Genomic DNA, 23,659 nt, shown 5'->3' on the forward strand with positions numbered 1-23,659 from the left:
AGTTAAAAGACTGACCTTTGGGCTGGCCTGGTAGCATAGTGGTTAAGTTCACACGCTCCGCTGTGGCGGCCCGGAGTTCACTAGTTCGGATCCCAGGTGCACATCTACGCACTGCTCATCAAGCCATGCTGTTGTGGCGTTCCACGTGCAAAATAGAGGAAGATGGGCACAGATGTTAGCTCAGGGCCAATCTTCCTCACCAAAATAATTTAAAAAGACTGACCTTTGCCATTCAAAGTGAGCACTACCATAAAAAAAATGACGTTTATAATCTGATGTATTTAACAATGTATGAGTTAACCAATCAAGCCTAACCTAGTTTTTATTTGCTTTATATTTTATTTCACTTGTCACCCACCATCCTAGGGATTGGAGGAAGCTTGCCGTTTGAGGCTAAAACTCAAGGGGTTAAATTCCTCTTTTATATGTCACGTGCATAATATTATAAAAATTTCAAGGGGATGGTGGACTTGGGGAGAAAATTCAGTTGTTTCTTACACTTTGGAAATAAGTTCACCAGCTCAGTTCTCTCAATGGTTATTTGTAGGGTGCCAATGGAATCAAAGGAGAGAAAGGAGACTCCGGGCTGCCGGGTCCTCAGGGTCCTTCCGTAAGTCCTTGGTGGCGGAACGTCTACGTTCCTGGAGAACTCTGAAACAGGCCTGTTACTCACCTAGCTCAGTTTGTGCCACATGGCGTTTGTCAATGGTAGAAAGACTGCAACCCTCTTGGTTTGTCAAACTGTAGAACAAACATTTGTCGGTCTTGTACGAGGAAAGACCAAGTATCTCAGAGCTCTGAGTTAGAAGCAGTGTTTCAGAGGACTGTCTCATCCTGAGGAGAAATCAATGGTTTTCCCACGATGCTGTGGACAGAGCTCTGTGAATATAGAACATAGGTTCTTTTTCCCTCCAGAGCCCTGTTGTGGCTTAGTGAAAGATCTGAGAGTTCAATAGTGGTTGTGGCATTATAGTATTTCTTGGTAATCGGTTGCTTCCTTTTCTTTGAATGTACTTTTGATTTATTCTGGCTTTTGTAGAACAACTGTATTTTTTTCAAGATTTTTTGTTCTCTTAAAAGAATTTCTAAACCTAGAGAATCAAATGCATCCCTTCTTCCTCTGCAATGATTAATAGCACAAGATTCAAGTCACACTGCCTTATCTAAATGAAGTAACCCAATCCATGTTTATTTTTTGGACTTGCAGATCATAGGCCCACCAGGCCCACCAGGTCCCCATGGCCCACCAGGCCCCATGGTGAGTCTCCCCTCTCTCCACCATGTGATCATTTATTGATGAGCGTGCTACTACAGAAAACACGAACACATCCCTGAAAACAGCCAGCTTGTGTTTTGAACTGCTTTCTGTGGATTGGACAGAAAATACGAGGTGCTTTGAGATATGCTGACTTTACAGTGCTGTCTTTCACTCTTCCAAACGCATCTGTCGGAAAGAGACAGTGTAGTTTTGTGATAGGAGAGTTGAAGAGAGAGAGATCTGGCCAGCTTTATTCCAACCTTATGGTATGAACATCAGAAAATCATTTTAACCAATCACTGCTCTAGGCCATTAGTAGCATAACAAGATTAATAATTGTAGCCGTTAATGGATGTTTCTAACCAGCTTTGAGGATTGCGACCCTTTAAGGAAATGTGAATAAGAACATTTATAAAATAATATGATAAAAGGGAAGCTCACTTCCACAGATGGCATATATTGTTGGATCTTTTCTTTTCATTTTTATGGTACTTCAGTAGATGCAGTGTTTACTGCAGGTATTCCTCAGAGACCAATGGAGACTTACATTGGTCCCCTCTAGGGACTTACATCTAGTGAGGAAGGCAGCCATTAAACCAGTGTAATTTTCCAAATGTCACCCAGTGACAGTTGTGTTAAGGCTAGAACGTAAATGGCTCAGTGCTTCTAATGCTTTTGACTGGGGCAGGAGGGGACAAGTCAGGCAGCCTCTAAGGTCCCCTTCATCTCTCAGATGCCTCAATAAACCACATGTCTTCAACTCTACAGATTAAGTAAACTGTGGTCACTCTTTCCTCCTATTGTGCCCTAAGAAAGAGCCTCATTGGAATGATCTAAGCTGCACGTAGCCCCAGACCCAACCATCTATTCCTTACTCACTCATTTCTATTCCATACCACAAAACAATTTTAATTATCCTTCTTTTCTTAAAACTAAACAGTTCATTAAGAATTAAGCAAATGGCATACTTTTGGCTTTTTCATACTCCCTCCACTTTAAGTTAGAAGATTAAGTTAAAAATGCTATATCCTGTTCATATCACAAAATTTAATTAGTTTAAAGAAATTTTAAACCATTACTAAAATGAGATAAGGATACTTGATAAAGTAACAGCTATTTCCTGAAAATGTTTATTCACAACTTATCTAAGGGAAAATATTATTCCAAAGTAGACATGTGTAACAAATATCTGTGTATTGCTTGATAAAAAACTTTTTCCTACTGTTGTAGGGTTTCACTGATGGGTATTTAAATACTCCTCTTTCAAAATAATTTATTTTAATCACTTGAAAATTTAAAGTAATACACAGTAAGCTTTAGTTAATTTAGGTTGGCTAATTAGTCTCTATATTTAGATTTTCCACAAAATACAGAGGAAAAACCCTGATTTGTGCATGCGTTATGACTTCCTTCCATTGGTAAACAACTGTTACAAGAGCCTTGGAGAATTCGTCTTTGTAAAAATAAATGCATTCTAAATAACAATGCTTAGCACTCCTGCATTAGAATCCTTTCCTTAGTTTTAAATTAAATGAATGATGCAACAGGGTTCCAAACTTGACTGGCATCTCCTCATTTCTTTCCTCGTTTAGATTCCTCAGCAGCTTGGGTCTAGAGGAATTAGTAATGGAAAAGGTTTTCTCTTCACTGGTACTAAAAGTCTGGGACTTTTCTTTGACAAATTTCTGTCTTTTAAGGCCTACTTTTATTCCATATAAACTCATAAAGTTTATGAGTTGAGATAAATGGGGAGTTGAGAAATAGGAGTAGTGTGGGTTCACAATACTTTTTTTCTTCCATATAACCGTGGCAGATTCTTCCCTCCCTAGAATTGCTATTAATGAATTTCCTATTATAGAGCAATCTAAGAGCTGGAAGGAATTTCCACTAGGTGCTAACTCTACTGGCCTGCCTCTAACTTTAGCTCAAACAAGAAGATTCTTGTTTTACATCTCTTTTGTTACTTTGTATAATATTCACTTCTGCTGGGAAATAACGAGTTAATTCTTAATTAAAAGCTGTGTTTTCCATTTTCAGGGACCCCATGGACTTCCTGGACCAAAGGTAATACAACAAATCCCTTGATTATTTGATTTCTGTTTCCTTGTTAATCATGGAGGAGCATGGCGGAAGCATGTCTGTCCTGTCTTATTTATTTGTCAAGTAATGTTGATAATCTTTAAGCCTTTAAGTATCCAGATGTTTAAATCTCACAACACAGAATGCCTTACAACAGATTTAAGTGATGTCACCTGGAGATGAATTATTCCTCATTTTACCTCTTTCCTTGTCACTATGTAAGTTTCTTAAGTTACCAGTCATACTGTACTCAAAGTCAACCATTCAGAAGTGAATCTGATGAGATTCTCAGACCAGTCCAGATGCTCTTTCTTATTATGGTATCTTTAGTTATATATTTAGATGTTATTAATTGATGCTTCTTGCTTGTCATATAGCGGTACTGTACCTAAATGCTTTGACTACCCAGCATCTTATTTTTGTACTCCCCCAGAGGTCACTGGTCTAGAATGGGGTGAGGTACTTCAGGTTTGCTCTACTGAGGATAAGATTACATCACATACGTGTATTCTATACTCTGGATTCACAAGAGAACAATGGAGAATAGCCCCTCATTGTCAGAATTAGTGCAGCTTGTAGTGTGAAGATGCTCTCCACCTGGTCTTTGCATTTGTGTAGACCAAGACGACACCTTGGAGGATTAAATGAGCCCTGAAAGACAAGCTCCTTCTTCCAAGGAGCATTTGTGGTGAGAGCCTATGTTCTAATCTCACCTTTGCCGCTGACAGGCTGTGTCACCTTGGGCAGATTATTTACTCTCTCTGATCCTTCGTTTACTCAACTAGGTAACTTACCTCATAGTGTTGTGATGATTTAATGAGGCATGATAAAACACTTAGCAAAATATCTACAGTTGTTGATAAACATCCAATACATGTCAGTTGTCATTTTAATCTTGTGATTTGATGCTTTGTTCTGAACAGACAATTTTACCTATTCCTCAACGCTGCTTGAGAAGTTCAAGGACTCTTGAAAGCTCCTCAGTAGTGAGTTGGTTCATTTAAATGGTGAAGGGTGGAGGAACACATAAATGCAATGTTGGCACTAGGAATCAGAACGCCTAGAGGCAGCCCACCCTCTCCTCTGGGGTCCCCATCTGGCCCACCAGCTTTAGGGGTGGCAGAGGTATTGGTCTGACTCCAGAAACCTGAGTTTCCTTTTCGGGACTGGGCAGGTGACTCACCCAAGAATGGGAAGAGTTCTTCATTCTTCAGAGTACCTTATCTTCTGGTAGGGCCAGTGAGTGACAGTGTCCCAGGCACGGGGATTATAGTTTGGGGTAAGAGCATTGTTCTGGGATCAGAAGAAAGAGCCCGTCTGTCAGCTTTGTGGTCTTGGTAGTTACCTAACCTCTCTGGGCCTCTGTTCCTACTCCGGACTAAATCAGTGTTTCCCACTCTGGGCTTCTCCTTGGATTTTAAGACACCACTAAAGACCAACCTAATCATAATAACTCAAGCTAAAGCCTCCAAGACTGTGTTTTTAATTCCATGAGTGATTCAGATACCCCATCACCATTAGATTAATAGATGCCCAAGATCCTTTTGAAATCTAAAATGCAATGGTTTATTTTGCCTGTACTTAACTTCAATTGTTACTGAAATCATAGATTTCAGAGAATTATGAAGTTGAAAAGACATTATAGATTACCTGTGCTAGTTCCTTGATTTTACAGATGATAAACTATAGGCCCAGGAAATTGAAGTTATTTGACCTAAATTACACTGCTACTTAAATGACAGATTTGGGACTTGAATTTAGGTCCAGAGTTGAAATTTTGTCTTTTTGCCACTGAATTTGATTGTTTATCAACTCACCTTCTCAATTAATGCCCACTCCTATAAATGCGTGATTCCTCACCAAAGAATTTCCCAGCCTACCAAAGCTGCCCTGCCTGTTCGTCGTCTCAAGACCACCTGCTGAAAGTCTGCACACTTGCAAAGCCGTGGATCTCAAGTTTAGCCAGTTAGCTGGAGATGGCTATTGAGCCTTGGTCTTGATCTCAGATTGACTCTAGCTCTGTGACATTCCCAGGATCATACTTTACCCACCATAGCACATTTGGATTTCCTATGGTGGCAGCACTGAGCATGTCCTATCTTCAGAACCCCCAAAACCCACTAGGTTATGCCAATGTGTTCATTACTTTGTGATTCCTTTGGAAGTTCAAATATATAGCCTGGTTTCATGGATGCTCCTTAGCTCACTGCTGCCCAGAATTTCCTGATGAGAAGAATCCCCTGGGAGGCTTATTAAAAACACCCATTCCTGTACCACTGTGGTCTAGGTGGGGCCCTGGACTCTATGTTTAATAAGCACCACACTGATTTTCCTCACCAGGCAGATGGGGGAAATACTGCCCAGGTTAACAACTGCCCTGCCGTGTAAGCATAATCTCCCCCTCCCGCCCCACCCAGCGAGACTCTACAGGGCATTTGAGACTGAAATCATCTTCCTTTTACACGCCTTTCAAGATTTTCTTGATGAAATTACTATCTGTACTTAAGAGTTAAAAGTGAACACGTCAGAACTCTCTATTTCTAACGTGCTGCTCTGATAGAAAGTAGCTGTCCTGTATTCTTAGATTTTTGAAAAACAGAGTCAAGAGAATTTATCACTTACCATGGCTTTCGTGATGTCATCTTAAGTTGAATTCAAACCTCCTTTATTCTAACATTGGGCAGGCGGACAGTTAGTAAAGCCACATTTAAGTTCTGTGACCTTCATATTCTCTTCTGAGATTGGCTATTTATTGTCTACTCTATTAATTGGCCCATGTAGGGACCTGACTTGGCAATATGAATGAATGAGGACTCACTAAATGGCATCACTTCAAACATCGGGTGCTGCATTTTTAACTGCTTCCCCTGGGCAAAATGCTTAAAGGCTTAAAATATCTGTGTATAACGCTGTCCTGCATATTCCAGTTTTCCATTCCAGCAGAGTGGGTTTTCCTGCTGAACCTCCTTCAGCATCCTCTGCTCTGATTGTCTGTGATTTGCTTGGTCAGGACAATGTAGCATAACACCAGTTTCCCTGAGATAGAACTGAAAGATTCAGGAACTCAGTCATATATATTTTGATTGTAAGCAGCACACTTTCCCGGGAGTTTTGCTTCCAAGAATATTATTTAATTGTCAATTTCAGTTTATTAATTTTTTAAATTTTTTAAAATTAATTTTGAACTAATGCAAGTCAAATCTAGCCTGACTCTGCTGTCACCTAAAACTGGAATCTGCAGCCATTTCAGAGACTGGCTCTCTTCTCTCGCAGTTGAAACACCCGTGATAGCAACCAAAATTGGCATTTGCTTTTGCATTTAGGGTGAACCAGGGTTAAATGGTGTTAAAGGATTGAAGGGTGAACCAGGTCAAAAGGGTGACAGAGGACCCCTTGGTCTTCCAGTAAGTAAAGAAAACTTTCCATTTCAGTGCAAATCTCAGACTTTTCTTTCAAGTAACAACTCTGGTTTACTCGGTGACTATCTTACAGTTGAGATTTCTGTGATTGGAAGACATGTTATGTTAGAGCAGAGCTCAGCCCAACTGTGTGTTCTCTGATGTTTGCTCTTGTGTCAGAGGAGGACCCATAGCAAACAATGCCTTAAGTGCTCTGTCTTTCAATTACATACACGCCAACCTTCCTCTTCTGAGGCTGACAATCCTTCTCTCATCACCTTCTCCTTTAAAAAAGTATTGTGCTGGTTATTTCATAATTTCTCCCAAACGTTTTTATAATTTAGTGCAGTTTAAAATCCTCCCTCAATTTTTTTTTTCTCCTTTGGTATCAAAAACCGTAGCCCTCTGTTGGTGGCAGGTATACAATTGGCCATTGTTGATGGCTGAGGTCAGTGCTGTGGCTCCTTATATTAATCAGTCACATCGTGGTCTGGATGTTGTACATTGTTTGTTTTGGAAATACCCTTTTATGAGGTTCTTGTGGCAAGAGTGGATAATGTTGAAGAAGTGTTTTGCAGTTGTTTAGACATTTTTATTTTTAATGAAAAGGGGATTTTCATCTTTTATGCACTTTATGTCAGTCTTCTTTCCACAAGTAAGAGATTTTTTTAAATGATTATTGAATATGAGGTTTTAGTTTCAAGCTTTTACTATGCTGTCTATTCAGTGAATGCAGATAAAAGTCAGTAAAGAATATTATAGATTATATTATTAAAATATGATATAAAATTGGCAATGGAAAATAGTTTATACACATATTTTACAGATAAAAAAAAGTTGGTGACCACTTATTTCATTTTTCCCATGTGTATTTAAGTACCAAAGTATTCTACTTGGTAGCCAGTGCCTTAGATAGATCAGGCACGTACCAGATGCTTCATATGTATTCATCTATTGGATGAGTGGTATAAGCCTCATATTGGAATATAGGTTAAATAACACCAATTAGATGAATGGACCACAGGCGTAAACCCTCTATAACATATGTGAGTCATTAATTCACATTCCAGGTAAATATAATATTATATTGTCAGTGCAAAAATTTTACCATCTCCCTATTTATTTTTAAATATTATAATATTGGTGACTCTGAGGAAAGTATCAAAAGGCAAAAGGAAGTTTGGATTTCTATTTTATGTAAACCCTCAATCTGATGTCTCTAAAGTTTGTCCTAATTTCACATTTGGGGGGAGTGATTATTTTTAGGCAACGTTTAGCCAGAAGCGCTATATACACTAGCATTAAACAAACAAAAAACAACACACACACATTTTTTAGATTTTCCTCATTGCTAACTAAAGATGTACTTTGCAGTTATAATCTGACTCATAATAGGATTATATAGAAGGAATTGTAAAATAAAAAACTAAAAGTACCCAAAATATATATGGTATAGCATCACTGGTAAAGTTTGCAGCTGGAATAGATTTTTTTCTTCCATTTTGTATTGTTAACTACATCTGAAGCATAAAATGGAGAAATAGCTCTGCAGCCTTGCCAAAAGAATTTATAGGGCTAGTGCATTGTCTGTCTTAAATACTCCTTGACCTAATCAATATTTTTAAAGGACTATAAATCACTATTTGAGTTTTGAGATACAAAAGCCGTATCAAAGAAGTAAGTTGTGCTTATTCTTGAGACAAGCATTGAAAATGTCATCTTTTAATCATACACTACAGGTAGCCTTGAGTTCAAGGTAAAGAAAAGCATGCATCAAACCACATTAGATTTTTAAAACATTTCCCATTCAGACTTGGATGCAATGATTATTTGAAGTGAATTGAGGAACGATTTCGTGTGGGACAGGTATTTTTTGCTTGGGCTCATGACATTTTTCTGGCTTTTTCCTGTTCCTAGTAGTCCCTCTAGTGGTGACTAATGTGAACACAGTAAGAACAATCCAGAAAACAATGAATATTGTTCATGTAAAATCCATAGTCATCTTGCCATGTTAAAATTCTGTATTTGATATTCACAGATACTATTTGTTTTCCTTTTTGGTGAGGGAGATTGGCCATGAGCTAACATCCATTGCCAGTCTTCCTCTTTTTGCTGAGAAAGATTGATCCTGGGCTAACATCTGTGCCCATCTTCCTCTATTTTATATATGGGACACTGCCACAGCATGGCTGGATGAGCGGTGCGTAGGTCTGCGCTGGGGATCCGAACCTGCGAGCCCCGGGCCGCAGAAGCGGAACTCGCAAACTTAACCACTACGCCACCAGGCCGGCCCCTCACAAATGCTATTTTAACAAGCAAAACTAGAGCTGTTTTCTTCTCCTCTGAAATGCTAACCTTGATTGATTATTACAATGAGCCCAATGAGATTGGCTGTTATTTTTTCTTCAGAACCTAAAGAAATACATTATGAATAGTACAGTCTTTAGAAAATGAATTTCATATGGAAATTAGCAGCCTGTAACTGTTACCCATAACTACTTTAAAGCCCACTTTATAAACCTCATTAACTTGATTTCTAAATAAGAATTTGTAGAATGGAAATATTGTTAAAAAGCCATCATCTGTAGGGTGTTTACTGTTCTGTGTTTGTTTTTTTTTTTAACTAACAATTTGTAGCAATGTGATATTCATCCCAGAACCCTGTGACTGCGTATTATGTTGTTTGAAGTGTTACATTTGTGCATCGGTGCCTCATACTAATCTCTGTTCTTGTCATTCGTGTTACACCCACCAACCCTGCTACCAACCAAATCACACAGGGAGCATCTGGCTTAGACGGAAAGCCAGGATCCCGGGTGAGTCAGTCCCTCGTCTTGTTGCAACATGTTTTGTGGCTATGAATTTTGTGTGAGGACAGACCTTCTTGCCGTCAAATGATGAGGGGTCCACAGGACTGGAGCGAAAGGAGAAGGAGGACAAAGAGAGTGGCAGACAAGGGAAGGTGACAGAGCACGGGCCACAGCTCTGTTTGATGTGCAGCCTGAACTGCAGAACCTCTTTCTGCAGCCCAGGTTCCGTCGGGATGGCTTGCTGGGTGGGAAGAATCACCAATCTAATTGGCTTCATTGTCTTAGAATCCCAGACAGATTTTTCCATAGCCAGTGGACATTTCCTGTAATTCCATGAGAGAAGCCCTCTGAAGGGATTAAAATAATGTGAATTTATTGTAACTTGCTTTCCCTTTTATGTTTATGTCCATGTTAGAAATGTAACTTCTTCCTTGAAACTAACTTTCAAATCTCTATTCATGGAAATGACTTGTCTGTCTTCTGTCATTTTGTCTCTTTTCTTTGGTTCTTAACAGCTCTATCTCTTAAATTTCAGCCGCAGATACTCAGTGTTTAGAAATATTCTAAAGATGAGCTTTGAGTTCAGGCAGAAGAAAAAGATCAGTTAGGATGATAAGAATTCACCAACATTAGAATGAGTTTAAAACCCTGAATTATTTCATATCACAAGGATCTAATAGAATAAGCAAGAATAGTAGAACAGGAATAGAAATATTATTTAAAAATTGTGCTGAAATAGTTCCTATGTTTGCAAATATTATAACAAAATTCTTTGCAAATCTAAGCATAGTCTTCCTGGAAATTAGCAAGTACACTTGAAGTCCTTGCTACATTTTTAAGAATCAAAAAGAAATTCCAAGGTCTTCAATTCTGAAAACCTGCTTCAGGCAGTCATTATTTTCACTGGACCTCAGTGTTCCTATATTCATTCAGATATTACCTCATCTGCCACAGAAATTCCTGAACCAGGAGGCCAGAGGGCAATTGTGCCATTAGGTCATCCGGCTGCCTGGTTTGAGCCTGCGAGCCCAGTGACTTCAGCCACTGCGGCAGAACCTGTAAGAATTCCCTCCCTCACAGCCCCTGCTGCTCCCAACAGAGTCCAGGAAAGTTTGGTTTGAACAGTTAAACAGTGTTCTCATTCACTTAATATTTTTTTCCACTTGTATAACTGTTCAAGCCTCTTAAACAGCTGAAAACAAGGCTTCAGAGCCCTCATGGCCAAGGAGAGTGCAGTGGAGAATGGATGTGAAGAGGTGATGTGAAGGAACAGTTACATTTTTCTTCTCCAGATTCTGGGGGCAAAGTGAAGATGTTCCATTTAGTCAGGGAGGAAATATATAATTAAATATGATATATGGCTTTTTGCGTGTGCCCTTCATTGAAATGCGCAGTTATATAATCCCTCCCTTTGGCAGGAGTTTCTTGAAAACTACTGGCCTGAAAAAATCAAGTATAAAACAGTTCGAAAGGAGATGCATTGTCTTACTGACATTCCGAGCCATCATGCACCCAGGGAAAGTCCAGGATAAATTAAAACTGCTTTTCTTATAGCCCTTGGGATATGTCTCATATTATCTTATTTGTATCTTTTTTTATAGGGTACAGATGGCCCTATGGGACCCCATGGCCCTGCAGGTCCCAAAGGAGAAAGAGTAAGTTGCTACTGAGGTTTTTAACCTGTGGCCTAAAGAAAATAGTTTGTGGCTTTTCCATTTTAGTTGAACTGTTCATTTTCCAGAAGAAATAAAGGGCCATCTAACATTAAATAAAAATACATACCATCTTAAGTTCTTTTCAGAGTCCTCACACTGTGGGAAGAGAACAACAGAGTATTAAAATAGAATAGCTGGCGTAATAAAAAACAATGCACACATTTACATAGCTAAAATAAATAGCTCAGACCATTTCTTCGTAACCCATAAGGAAGATATTTTCATTTGGCCTTAATCCAGAAAGTTGAAGTCAAGGGGGCTAAAATTTCCAGGACTACATATTCTGGTCGATAATCTTTTATATAAAGCTACTGTATTCATTCAGAGTAAGTTATATCTTTTTTAAAAGGAAATTACAAAACCTAAGTATTCTCCTCCACACAGTTACATGTGCTCCTTTTTTTTTCTCAAGCAAAAGAATAGTCTGTCTTTCTTTAACCATAAGGAAATAATTTCAGTGCATTATAAAACAAAAACCTTTCACTAACCTCTCTATTGCTAGGCCATGTTTCCATATCCTTGGGAAAAAAACAAAAAAGACATTCAGAGTGGAAGATAAATATCTGACACACAAAAATGAACTGCAGCATCAGCAGCTGGTCATCTGTCTGGAACTTCTCTCCCTCTTTCTCTGATTTTCTCCCACTTTTTCTTTTCCTCACCTTGGAAAACAGTTTTTGTGTGTGTCTGGGTGGAATTGTGTCATCAATTTCCCCACCATCTAGGATAGGATGTAAAGAAAGTATCCTAACAGTGAGGGCTTCAAAATACTGGAATGATTCATCATGCAAGTTTGTGGTCTTTTAAAACTAGATAGAGTTTCATCAGTCTGGGATAATTTGCTTTAAAATAGAGGGCCACATAGTGATTTCTTTGGCATACATCCCAAAGAAATGTATGCCATTTCTATGGCATACATAATTCCATGTTCTATAGAGTGAATTCATTCATTCAGTAAATATTTATCACATGTTACCGTGTACCAAACAGGGCGTACTCCATTCCTCGTGCTAAGTAGAAACACTCTCCTCCCGTTTATGGAAAGTCTGTTTTGCTAATTTGCTCCAGTGAATTGAATAATACCGTTATAATTGATTCATCATCCTAAACCTTTTATTAATACATGGTACATATTTACTCAATACTGTCAAAGATGCAGCTGTTTTCCCTGGTCTACAAGAGTTCACAATCTGATTGCAGAGGAAAAAACTATCTGCAAGAAGTAACCAGATAATGAGGCCAAAGAGAATACAAGTAGGGCAGGCCGTGCAGACGGTAGTGAAGAAGGCCGGCTCTATCCAAGACTGCTTCTAGAGATGAGTCCTAAAGGAATAAATAATCTGAATCTGCAATTGTCTTATTCTAAGATCAAACCAACGACGTATGAAGATCATCTTAATTAAAAATACTTAAAAACTGAGAGCCTTGCACTGCTGACGCGTGCAAGCATTGTGTCAAGAAATCCAGTACGTGTACTAAAAGTGGAGCAGCCAATCTCAAGTCTTCTTTTGGAAGAATGCCCTGGGGCTCAAGAGGGCTTACCGTTTGGTAAATCAGCTGCTACTTCCGATGGAGAGCTCCACACTGTCACAGAGTATCAGGTCTCAGCGCTGGGGCAGAATTCACCAGGAGAGCAAATGAAATCGCTAAGAATTTCTGAAGGCATAGTTGGAGTCAGATGGTGGCAGCTTAAAGTGTTACCCTTGTATTTACTCAGCATGCTGACTATCCTAACTGGATCGTGTGTCAGCACTCTCCAAGAGCCCCGAACCCAAAGTGCTGAACTGGAGTGTAATTTTCAACGTTAATTGATGAGGCGCCATCTGGACTCTTGAAAAAGTTTCACATTTTGAAGAGAGAGGAATCAGGAAAGGGGGCCACTCTAGAATAATTCCTCAGTGTAGACGCGCAAATTGAAGAGCCTGAATGAAATCAGACGAGCCTAAAAGAAACCAGACATTTGACAGACAATGTGATTCAGAAATTGTGGAATCCATGATTGACAGCATTAGTACTCAGCTCTTCAGGGACCTGATGGCCCCTGGCGTCAGCTGAACTCTTCATCTGGCCTAGTAACTGCATAGGAACTCTGTAGAGGGTGTTAAATTTGAGAGCTTCGAGAGTTCTTGGGGAATTATTTAATCCAGGAAAAGAAGTTACACATTCAAACCCCTGTGTTAATATTTCATTCCTAAAAGTTTTCAAGCTGGGACCATTGGGATGCTTTTGGCTTTACGAGACAGAACCCCCACTCAAAATGGCTTAAACAATAAGGAAACTTACGGTTTTATATAACTGAATATTCGAAGGAGGACTTGAGGCTTTGCTTCTGTGCCTTTTCCGCATGCTGGCTTTGTCTTCTGACCACAGGCAAGCTGGTCACAGTGGTTCCAAACCTCCCTCCAGTGAGGCCGTCAGACACACATAGGGACCATCTCCTCCTTAGCCCTGAGGAAACCTTCCCTGTGGCTTCCAAAGGGCACCTCATTGGCCACAGCCAGGTCATGTGTCCACTCCTGAAGCAGTCACTGGCAAACGAATATGTAGCAAACCTGCAAACTGTTTGCTCGCCTGCAAACTGCCTCAGGGGTGGGTGTGATACAAGAAGGCAATATTTTCTGTTTGGCCCCTCACATAAACATCGCTGTGACTCCTGAAGTTTCGTGCTAAATTCTGGTGAACACTTTAATTTTGGAGATGGCAGCAGAAGAAAACACTACTTGAAGTGCAAAGCATCTCTTTCTTTATTGTCACAACTATTTAATATCCATGGGACCACCTCCAATTACACTTACTCTTTATAAGCGCTCAAGATGGTCATTTAAGCCAGGGCAAGCTATTCTGTTTAAAGGTAATACATACCTACTTTATCAGGCATTTAGTAGAAGGCATAATTTTTTAAATCCCCTTTTTCAGAAAGAAAGCAAAACATGTGCATGAGTGTATTGATTTGAGTTGATTTGTGAATTCAACAAATATTTACTGATGTGCCAGACACTATCATAAGGCGTGGGGGTGCAGTGGGGAACAAAGCCAGAGGCCCTGAACCCTAAAGTGCACATCCTAGCAAGGGCTCAGCAGAGGGTACGCAGGTTACAGCAGGCTTGTGTCTCCCGCTGTGAGGACCGTGATGTGACAGCTAGTGAAGGGCCAGGGTGAAAGGAAGAAACATTTGATAGGAAAAAAAAAAGGTATTTTATTCTTACATTTTTAAAAAAGTAGAAACAAAATAATTAGTGACAAACAAATGTTTCCCACTAATACCAAAGAAACCCAAGTCCAGCCTCCTAGAGATGCAAGTCCTTCTGCACACCTGGGCGGCAGCAGCCTCACCTACTGCCCGTGTTCAAAGGTGATTTGGTAAAACATGCTGATGTGGATTTCTTTTGCTATATTACTGGCAGAGACCCTGGAAGTGCCTGAATCTTCAGAATTTTGATGGAATGGTACTTTAAATAGAGGTTATGTACACAGACCATTAGGGAAAGTGCGTGAATATAGGCATTTGTGTATGATTGAACTTTCCGCCTTTCATTTTAGGGTGAAAAAGGAGCTATGGGAGAGCCTGGACCCAGAGGGCCTTACGGTCTTCCTGTGAGTTCTCTCTCTCGGGTGTGGTCCCCCTTCTGCATGCATAGATGACCTGGCACTGGCACGGTTAACCCTTCCCTTGTGGGGTGGACTAATCGCATTCAAGGAACAAGGCTCAATCCACTAATTCTCTACAACACCAGTGTCACCACGTCTTTCAGAGATGGGGCATATTCATGTCGTCTCCCACTCACGTGCAGACACACACCCACACACTCCCCGCAGTTGGGAGGGTCAGAGGATGTCCAGGAGATAAACAGAACTATCCTGAAAGCGGGTTCCCACTGTCAGATGATGTCCTCCCTGTGCCATCTGATTGGACGCCCGTAATTGGCACTTCCTTGGAAGGTCGCTGTCCCAAAACTGGAAGTGGAATCTTTATCTAAAACAACCTTCTTCAGACTTTATCTGTTCACATAGGTTATTTACTGAAACTACGCTTGATTTCTCAAATTGATGTTTAGGACAACTTTGATGTTTCTGACCTTCTCGAAGTTACTGTGTTAAGTGATCTTCAGAACATAGAATGTTTATGGTCTTCCATCTTCTGAAAATTCTCAATTACTTCCAATTGAGGCCCAGGTTTACTTCAGAGCGTTAGCTTTGGGGTAATTATAGGTGATTGAGTGGGTGGGGTAGGACCACAGCAGAAGCATGTACTGTGAAGGTTTTCAACCCTCATGCACCTTCCACACACCTGTACCTTCCGGTCTTTAGGAACCGAAATAATAAACCTAAACCATGATGACGTCGGGGCTCAAAGACACGCTGATTTTGATTTCAAAATCTAATTGACGGAATCAAAACAACCTCTCCGTCACCTTGGGTGGATCCTCTGTGTGACACAATAGGGTCATTGGCCTGGTAACCTGCACCACGGGGTGAATTATCATCCTTGCACAACAGTCTCATGACTCCTTTTATATTTAGGATCATTCATTTACAAAGCTTACCTAAACACAGTTTTAAGTTGTGAACTTCATACCCTCAATGTTTATAGACAAAGTGCATATCTAGCGAAGTTAAAACCATATTTAACAATAACAGTTTTCACATTCCTAACTACTAAGTTATCAAATTAAATTAACATGGATTTGCATACTCTATTAATGCTGGTGTGTTTTTAAGTCAACTATATAGTATTTTTGCTTTCAACTTACTCCTGGATTGATAACTTAGATACCAAGCATTAAACTTTGGCAAAATAACAGACTAACCCAATATATAATAAAAAATTTTCATGACACTGAACTGCAACACTAACAGTCACTTCACTTGATTTAATGAAAGAAATTGGTATTACTAATCAATAGAGAATCCTTTTCACATTTCTGAAGTAGTTGTACTAATACTAGTGTTGCATGTCCAGGAGGCCTTAAATAAAACAGTAACTGATTCATGAAGCTTAGGAACGCTAATGGAGCTACTGTGGTTCTTTGGCAGGGGAAAGATGGAGAGCCTGGTCTTGATGTAAGTAGTATGGACAATAAACATCTTCCTATTATAATGGATGCTGATGGTCTCCATCATCAATAACAGCATTTTTTTTCCTGTGCACATAGTTATGCATACAGCATATATTGCTGTGCATGTAGACAACAACAGAAAATACACCACTAATGTTTGCCTGAGATAAATATGAAAGAAAAAACACAGTTGCTGGTATAAAATTTATAACTGACAGTTGTAGTGGCACTTCAAAATACTTTCCCAAATTAAGGACACTCTTAACATCTGCAGTTGAACCACTTATGTGAAAATATGCATAAAGTTGAAATATCTTTCACATGCTGCCCTTAAGGAATGGTATATTATGTCTGTTCTCAAAGCTGTTATGTAATACATTTTTCTTTTAGCATAAAGTCCCTATATATCTTATAATAACATAATTCTATAAAAATAGAGAATGTCAAAAGTGAATGCCTCTTGAAATGCTCATCCTGTATTATGTGAACAACAACAATACAAAGGTGATAGTAGTCACTGTTCACTGAGCACCGGCTGTGCGCAGGCATCATTCTGACGCTGGATATACATCATCGCAGTCAACACTCTCGAAACGGTTGTGTAGTAGGCATCGTTAACCCCATTTTACAGTTAAGGCACTGAAGTGCTGAGAGGTAAGTGTTTTGCCCAAGGCCACACAAATCAGTGAACTTGCCAGGATTCAAACTAGGATTCTGAAATTCTCTCCACTATACATTTCTTAGGAGAAAAAGCAAGAAACCTGTAGTATATAGATAACTGAGATGTTAGAAAACTGTGATTTCTAAGTGCTACTTTACCTATCTAAGTTTTGAGATTGTTGGGCATGCCATTTTTCTTTATATTTGTGTTCAGAAACATGAAACCTTACATTTTTTGCCAAAATGATTTTGCCACAGTTACATCAATAGATCTTTGTGGTTTGTTTTTATCCTGTAGGGCTTCCCTGGTCCACGAGGCGAGAAGGGTGATCTGGGAGAAAAGGGAGAAAAGGTGACCTGTCCATCCTCGCCTGTGCCTGGTTGATTTTCTCATGCTGTCTGCTTTGCTCTTGAGCCTGTGCGATTCTTTCATACATCTAATCTTTCTCCATCCTGTGCTCCAAAAACACACTGATGTCTGATCTGAGGAATCAGGTCTTCACAGAGGAAGGAAGAAGGCTACACCGCTAGAAATAAGGACACTGTCCCGAATAGAAGAAAAAAATTATAGTCCCTGGATATCAAGGCTATAATCTTTCGACTACTCGACACCGATTTTTTGAAAGATATAATGTCCAGAGATTCTTGAAAATGAAAAAAAAAAACGGCATTTGTTACATTAAAGTAAAATTAAATAGAACCACCTTCACTGGTCTCCAGCAGGGCTCCCTAACCTAGTAAAGCCAGCATCTTGTTTATCTTCACAACATTCCCGGTAGAGACACAGAAGAGATGTCCTGTATCTTGGTTTTTTGATTGGAAAATGAAAGACAAGCAGTGGGAGTGATAAACCCCAGTGAGTCCAGGTTAGAGTGGCTGGAATTGCACTTTCACAGTTAAAATTTAAACCACGTCTATTTCTCAGATTAATTCATGTCCTGCTCTACTTAACAACACAATGTTTTCAAAACCCTGTAAATTCTCTTTTAACAGTGAAGTTCATAGCTGTTAGAAAGCAAGGCCAAATGAAATTTGTCAAAGAAAGAGGGTATTCAGCCTGCTGTGTACTCTTCAGACCTGGGGCATCACTTAGCTGCCCACTGGTAAGGGAGCTCCTGTGAGCACCCATCGTCATCATCACCAGTATCGTCACACTTAGCACTGATTATGTGTTTTCCCAAGAGCTTTACATAAGATAAGTCTTTTAATCCTCACAACACCCCACTGAGGCCAGTGCTATTTTTGTCCTCATTTCACAGACAAGGAAACTGAGGCATAAAGTTCTTTTATTCTGAATTATAAATTCTAACCATAAAATATACGTTTGAAATAAGTTGTACATGCAAGCTTTTAGCCCAAGGTGTGTGCTTTAAAGATTATAGGCATTTATATTATATTTACCTAATGTGTTGTACGAGTCCAAAATCTTATTCACTCAGAAGTATGTCACCAGTATGAGGATGCTCATTTTAATGATCTTTTAAACAAAGAAATTACCAGTATTATAACTTATGAAAACATAAAGATACAAACTTAATCCTCAGAATAATCTTAACCACCCATACAAAAATATTTCCATATTTCAGATTCCATGACTAGAAGTTTTATATTTAGGAAAATTAGATCTAAATGTGAACACTTATGTATATCATTCCTGGACATAGGAGATGAAAATTAGCAAGAGCCCTCATGTGCTCATAGCCACAAGGACAGATGGTTTTGTATTGCATAGGAAATCGCTGTTACAAAACTATGTTGATTAATAGTAACACTGATGTGTTATTCTTTGTACAATAGTGTCTGTTGTTCATAAAGCTTGAGGTTCACTAAAATATTACTGAAAAATGGTTCCCACAGCCTGTTACAGTCAACATCCATATGACAACACTTTTCTATTGAGTGATTAATCTGAGTTGACTTACCAACCAAGTAGTGAATTGAATTCTAAATTAATAATACCCAGCACGCCTGGTGTCAGTCTCACCTATGTGAAGAGGAGTCCACTGCCTCTTGGGAGGAAAGAGCTCCCCCAAACAAGTTTAAATCTGTTTTATGTCATGGCACTGAAGTTATTGGCCGAGGAAGCCTGTTGATTCATCTTGCAGCAGTGAGCAGTGACTTCCAAATGCCCCTCCCATCTTCCTTCCCGTCACACCTGTCCCATCTCACCCTGGCTCCTCAGGTCTTTGGCTTTGATCATGGTCAACTAAACCACACAGAATTTCTCTCTTCCCCCAAAGTAAAGAAACCCAAGTGTTTTTGATTCTGAGCCTTCTGAAGCAATCTTTTTGGCACACAGGAGATAAATGGGGAGCTTTCACTCGTGCAGTCAGAAAGAGTGTGTTAGTGTGAATGCTTATCGTCTATTTCTGTTATGTGTATGTCTTTTCACCTTTGAATATTTATGTTGTTTTCTGAAATTTTTAAGTTTTATCATAACTGCCATCCTGATTGCAGGATGAATACACTAATTTAAATATGTATTGTACAGTATTTTGTATTCTGTACTGGCACCAACTTTTTGTCTATAAATACGCAGAGACTTAAGTAAATGTGAAACAGCTGAGGTGGATTCTTTCCTTCTCCTCCTTTTGCCTCCTTTCCTTAATTCCTCCATTCCTATGATCCATGCAGATTTCCACAACCTTTACCTTGATTCCTAAATACTAATTTCCATGGCTACATTCCCACTATGTAATTATCCTGCCTACCTCATTTTTAGTATTAGCTCAACTGAATCCAAACTACTTTTCCTCTCTTGAACAGAATTTTTTTTTTTTTTTTTTTTGGCTTTTGTTACTTGTAATCTGGAAACCCATTTACCATTGTGAACACCTGGCATGAGATCAGTAAGAGTGAATTAAAGAAGATCTCTGGGTTTATACATAAGTCTGTTTCTCCAATTGGCATCGCTGAGAAGTATTAGCACTTTTTAAATTTGTTTACCTGACTTAATAAGGAAAGTATTTGCTTTTAGTTTCCTAAAAAAAGAATTTTAAAAGAAATAGAAGCATATTTTTTTTTTTTTTTTGTGAGGAGATCAGCCCTGTGCTAACATCCGCCAATCCTCCTCTTTTTTTTTTTTTTTTTTTTGCTGAGGAAGACGGCCCTGGGCTAACATCTGTGCCCATCTTCCTCCACTTTATATTGGACGCCGCCACAGCATGGCTTGCCAAGCAGTGCGTCGGTGCGCGCCCGGGATCCGAACCAGCGAACCCCGGGCCGCCGCAGCGGAGCGCGCGCACTTAACCGCTTGCGCCACCGGGCCGGCCCCTAGAAGCATATTTTGAATACAGTGAATATTTTTTTAATGAGAGCTACAAAAAATAATGTCATAAAATTGGATACATTTCAAAAAGATAGAAGCTGTTCACATTCTTTCCTTTTCCTCTGGCTCACTGTAGCTTTCATCTGTTATAGGATTAGACAAAAAAGCAAGTACATAGGTATTGAAATTTGGGTGAAGTATCCATTGTTCCTCTGAACTTCACCAGCACTGGCTAGCTTCGTTGCAGTTAGTACCATCATCCGCAGCAGATCCATGGCAGAAGCACCGCATTCACAGGACTCTGGCCCTGGGGTCTAAGTCAGCACTCACCCTCCTTTCTGATGTGTCGGTCTTTTAGCTCTCCTTCTTTGATCTTGAGTATCTTAAATAAAATCCCATATATCGCTGCCCAAAATCCATTGTCACTCTGAAAATGAGTTATTTTTATAATATCATGCCTTACCTAAACCAGACAACAGTGGTAAATGCCCTTCCAGACTTTTATTGGCTAAACCATCCTTTTGAATCACCATTATTTCCCCCCAAATAAAACCTGTCTTTTATTTAAACCCTTGTATCCGCAGGGGGAAAAGGGAAAGAAAGGCAAAAAGGGGCCTAAAGGGGAGAAAGGCGAACAGGGGGCCCCTGGACTAGATGCGCCTTGCCCGTTGGTACGTCTGACTGTAGATCGCGTGTGAAGGGATGAGCTGGGAGAGGAGCAAGCTGGAGGGACCCAGCAGCAGGGGTTCTGACTGGGGCCATTTCACTTAGACGTGAAGATGCCAGAAATATCTCTCTTGGGTTGTCCTGGTATGTTCCACACCTTGTCTGGCCACTGCTCCGCCTGGTTCTTAACACTCAAGGATTGACGCGCACCTGGAACGTGACTGGAGGAGCGGGAGAGGACTCTGCGCTGTTCCCTGTGGCTCAAAAGAGCAGGTCGCCGTCCCCAGACAAGCCCTGATTATGGGATATGTCAAGCTCTGTTGTACTTTGTCCAACTTCACTGCATGTTCCTTTTCCCTCCAGAGTTGCTCCTCTCCCAGCCTTCTGTTATTGTGGTTATTTCTGTAGCAGAACTTGTGCCTAAGTGATTTCTTGTGTTAGTAACGTTATGAGTTAATCTTTACAAACAGGGATTCCGTGGCGTTAAGGGGGAAAAAGGGGAACCAGGCCAGCCTGGCCTGGATGGGCTGGATGCCCCTTGCCAATTGGTACAGTATTTCTCTTTCCTACCATCCTGCATGCAGTTCCTTTGTTTATTACGTACTCATCTCGATCACTGTAAAGTGGTGCTTCTGAGCAAGCTTTATGTGATGAACACACGACATGCATGTGCATGAACGCTCCTTCAGTAACTCAGCACTGAAGAGAGCAAGCACGGATTTCTACCAACGCCTGCAAATTAATCTCCTGACCTTGTTCTCACAACTGTCACGACCACCGTGTCTACATTCTGGGGAATATTAATTTACTCGATAAATATTTAAAGATTACTTTAAAATCACATGAATATCTTCCATGTAAAGGCACAACGAGGCCATAACTTTTGGATTTTACCCCTAAATTGAACTTTTAAAACATTTTTCTCTAAGAGGTATAAAGGCGTTTTGCCTCTTCCACTAAATTTCTGTCAGGCTGTGAATTAGGCCAAACCTAGAGTTAAGCTTCTGTGGTCAAGAGTCAACCAATTCAGAGGAATGCCGTTAAGAGACCATAGGGAAGAAAATCCAACTTCTCTGAGCTTCTAAAGATGGTAATAGTCTGCAGCCCAAACCCTCTTCTGTATCACGTAACCCTCTCAATTTAATGGTCTCTCCTTTTGAAACTCACTTTCCTGAAGTAGACAGAACCCCCCATCTCCATTGGCATGAACTCAAAATCCTCCTTATACTAAAATCTAAAATTCTACTGGGTGATCCTTCTCCTTGTACCAATCTGGCATTACCGAATTTTTCCCAGATATCTTATAAAGCTGTTTCAAAGTGTTTTCTTTTTTACATTTAAAAAGAAAGTATATTCATATTTTCATTTCATATAAAGGAAATTTTATGTTTCATATGTATTTCATATAAAGGAAAACTTTTTATGGTTGTGTTGTTGATTATACTTGGTCTGCATGTTCTTATATTATTCTTCCGTGCTAAGCATGATTCTTTAAAGATGAATTTATGTTTCTCAAGTCTTTTAAGAGATTGTATTTGTAGAAAAAACTTTTATTCAGTCAATAATTACAATTAGAAAATCTCAATATTAAGTTCCTAGTCTTTTGTTTGCTTGGTATTGATAATAAATAATATTTTACAATCGTTTTGTTGAGGGAAAATGCAAGCATGCCACGTAATATACCTACTCTTCCTGCTTTCTTTGTACCATTTGTATCTGAAGAATGCTCACTTTAAAAGAAAATAAATTTTACAACATTTAGGAATCTCTTATTTCTTCAGAATTTGTTAACTGGCTTCTGAAGAATTGTAATAGGAAAACTGATGAATGCTATGGGTAATGTTTTACTATAGAGATATAGAGAAGCTGTGTATCTTTTAATTCAATTAATGTAATATGTTCTGCTGTATCTGCTTTCAGTATAGAAATATGAAGGACACTGGCATGTGAAGAGCTATAAGCTTCAGATAGAAATGGTTCATCATCTATTATTTATCATTATCATGCATTCAACCCTAGACCATAGTGACCAGGAAGAGACGTTATTTCAGTTTATTTAATAAAGATAATTGTGAAATGTGTTTTAATGAAATTAAGAGGAATAGTACAGATTTATTATCTAAAGGTATAACTGAGTAGACTACAATGCTTTGTAAATTACTATTTCAAACTTAGGCATAATTTTTTGTATATTTTATGTATTTTCCAAAGGCATGCTCGCTCTGGAAAACATTTGAATTTTCTTCATTTTAACTAACATTGGGTGTTCTATTGGGAGTTGATAATTAGAAAAAGATGCCTGTGACTAAAGCCATCTAGTGGGTAGAAGTCCATTTTTTAAGCCTCTGAGCATGTGAATTGTGAAGTATGATCACTTTCGTGGAGCCTAAGGAATTCTTATTCTTCTCTTTAAACCAGGGGCCAGATGGATTACCCATGCCTGGCTGTTGGCAAAAGGTAGGCTTTATGGAATTATTTCTAAAAGAAGCCCTCTCCCTTTCTCCTCACCTGGCCTGGCCTTTTCCATTTAGAATAGACCTTTTGAATTTGACATTCCTGAAAGTTATTTGGGTATTAAAAAGCAGATTTCCTCTCCAGAATATCTTTCGATTAATATGTTTACTGCTGATTTCTTCCTAAACTGATGGCTGAAAACAGTTCTTCCCAACAGTGTCATTTGGAACCTTCCCTACCTAATGCTTTCTTTGGAATGGAAAGGGTCAGCGCATCTTGATAACAGTTTGCTTC

At 39.4% G+C, this 23,659-nt stretch overlaps 1 protein-coding gene across 1 annotated transcript in view; it reads left to right on the forward strand.

Moving 5' to 3' along the window:
- The window catches only part of COL25A1 (collagen type XXV alpha 1 chain), a 445,780-nt gene that overhangs the window by 416,863 nt on the left and 5,258 nt on the right, over positions 1–23,659 (forward strand). Inside the window, exons 26-36 of the mRNA XM_087437749.1 lie at positions 548–610; positions 1,208–1,258; positions 3,296–3,322; positions 6,661–6,741; positions 9,516–9,551; positions 11,147–11,200; positions 14,801–14,854; positions 16,295–16,321; positions 17,276–17,329; positions 20,830–20,916; positions 23,330–23,368. Of these exons, the coding sequence (XP_087293875.1) occupies positions 548–610; positions 1,208–1,258; positions 3,296–3,322; positions 6,661–6,741; positions 9,516–9,551; positions 11,147–11,200; positions 14,801–14,854; positions 16,295–16,321; positions 17,276–17,329; positions 20,830–20,916; positions 23,330–23,368 (573 nt within the window). The remainder of the gene's footprint in view (positions 1–547; positions 611–1,207; positions 1,259–3,295; positions 3,323–6,660; positions 6,742–9,515; positions 9,552–11,146; positions 11,201–14,800; positions 14,855–16,294; positions 16,322–17,275; positions 17,330–20,829; positions 20,917–23,329; positions 23,369–23,659) is intronic.

This window comes from Ceratotherium simum, chromosome 12 (assembly GCF_057802395.1).
Source record: "Ceratotherium simum simum isolate JZ-2026a chromosome 12, ASM5780239v1, whole genome shotgun sequence".
NCBI classification, from domain to species: domain Eukaryota; kingdom Metazoa; phylum Chordata; class Mammalia; order Perissodactyla; family Rhinocerotidae; genus Ceratotherium; species Ceratotherium simum.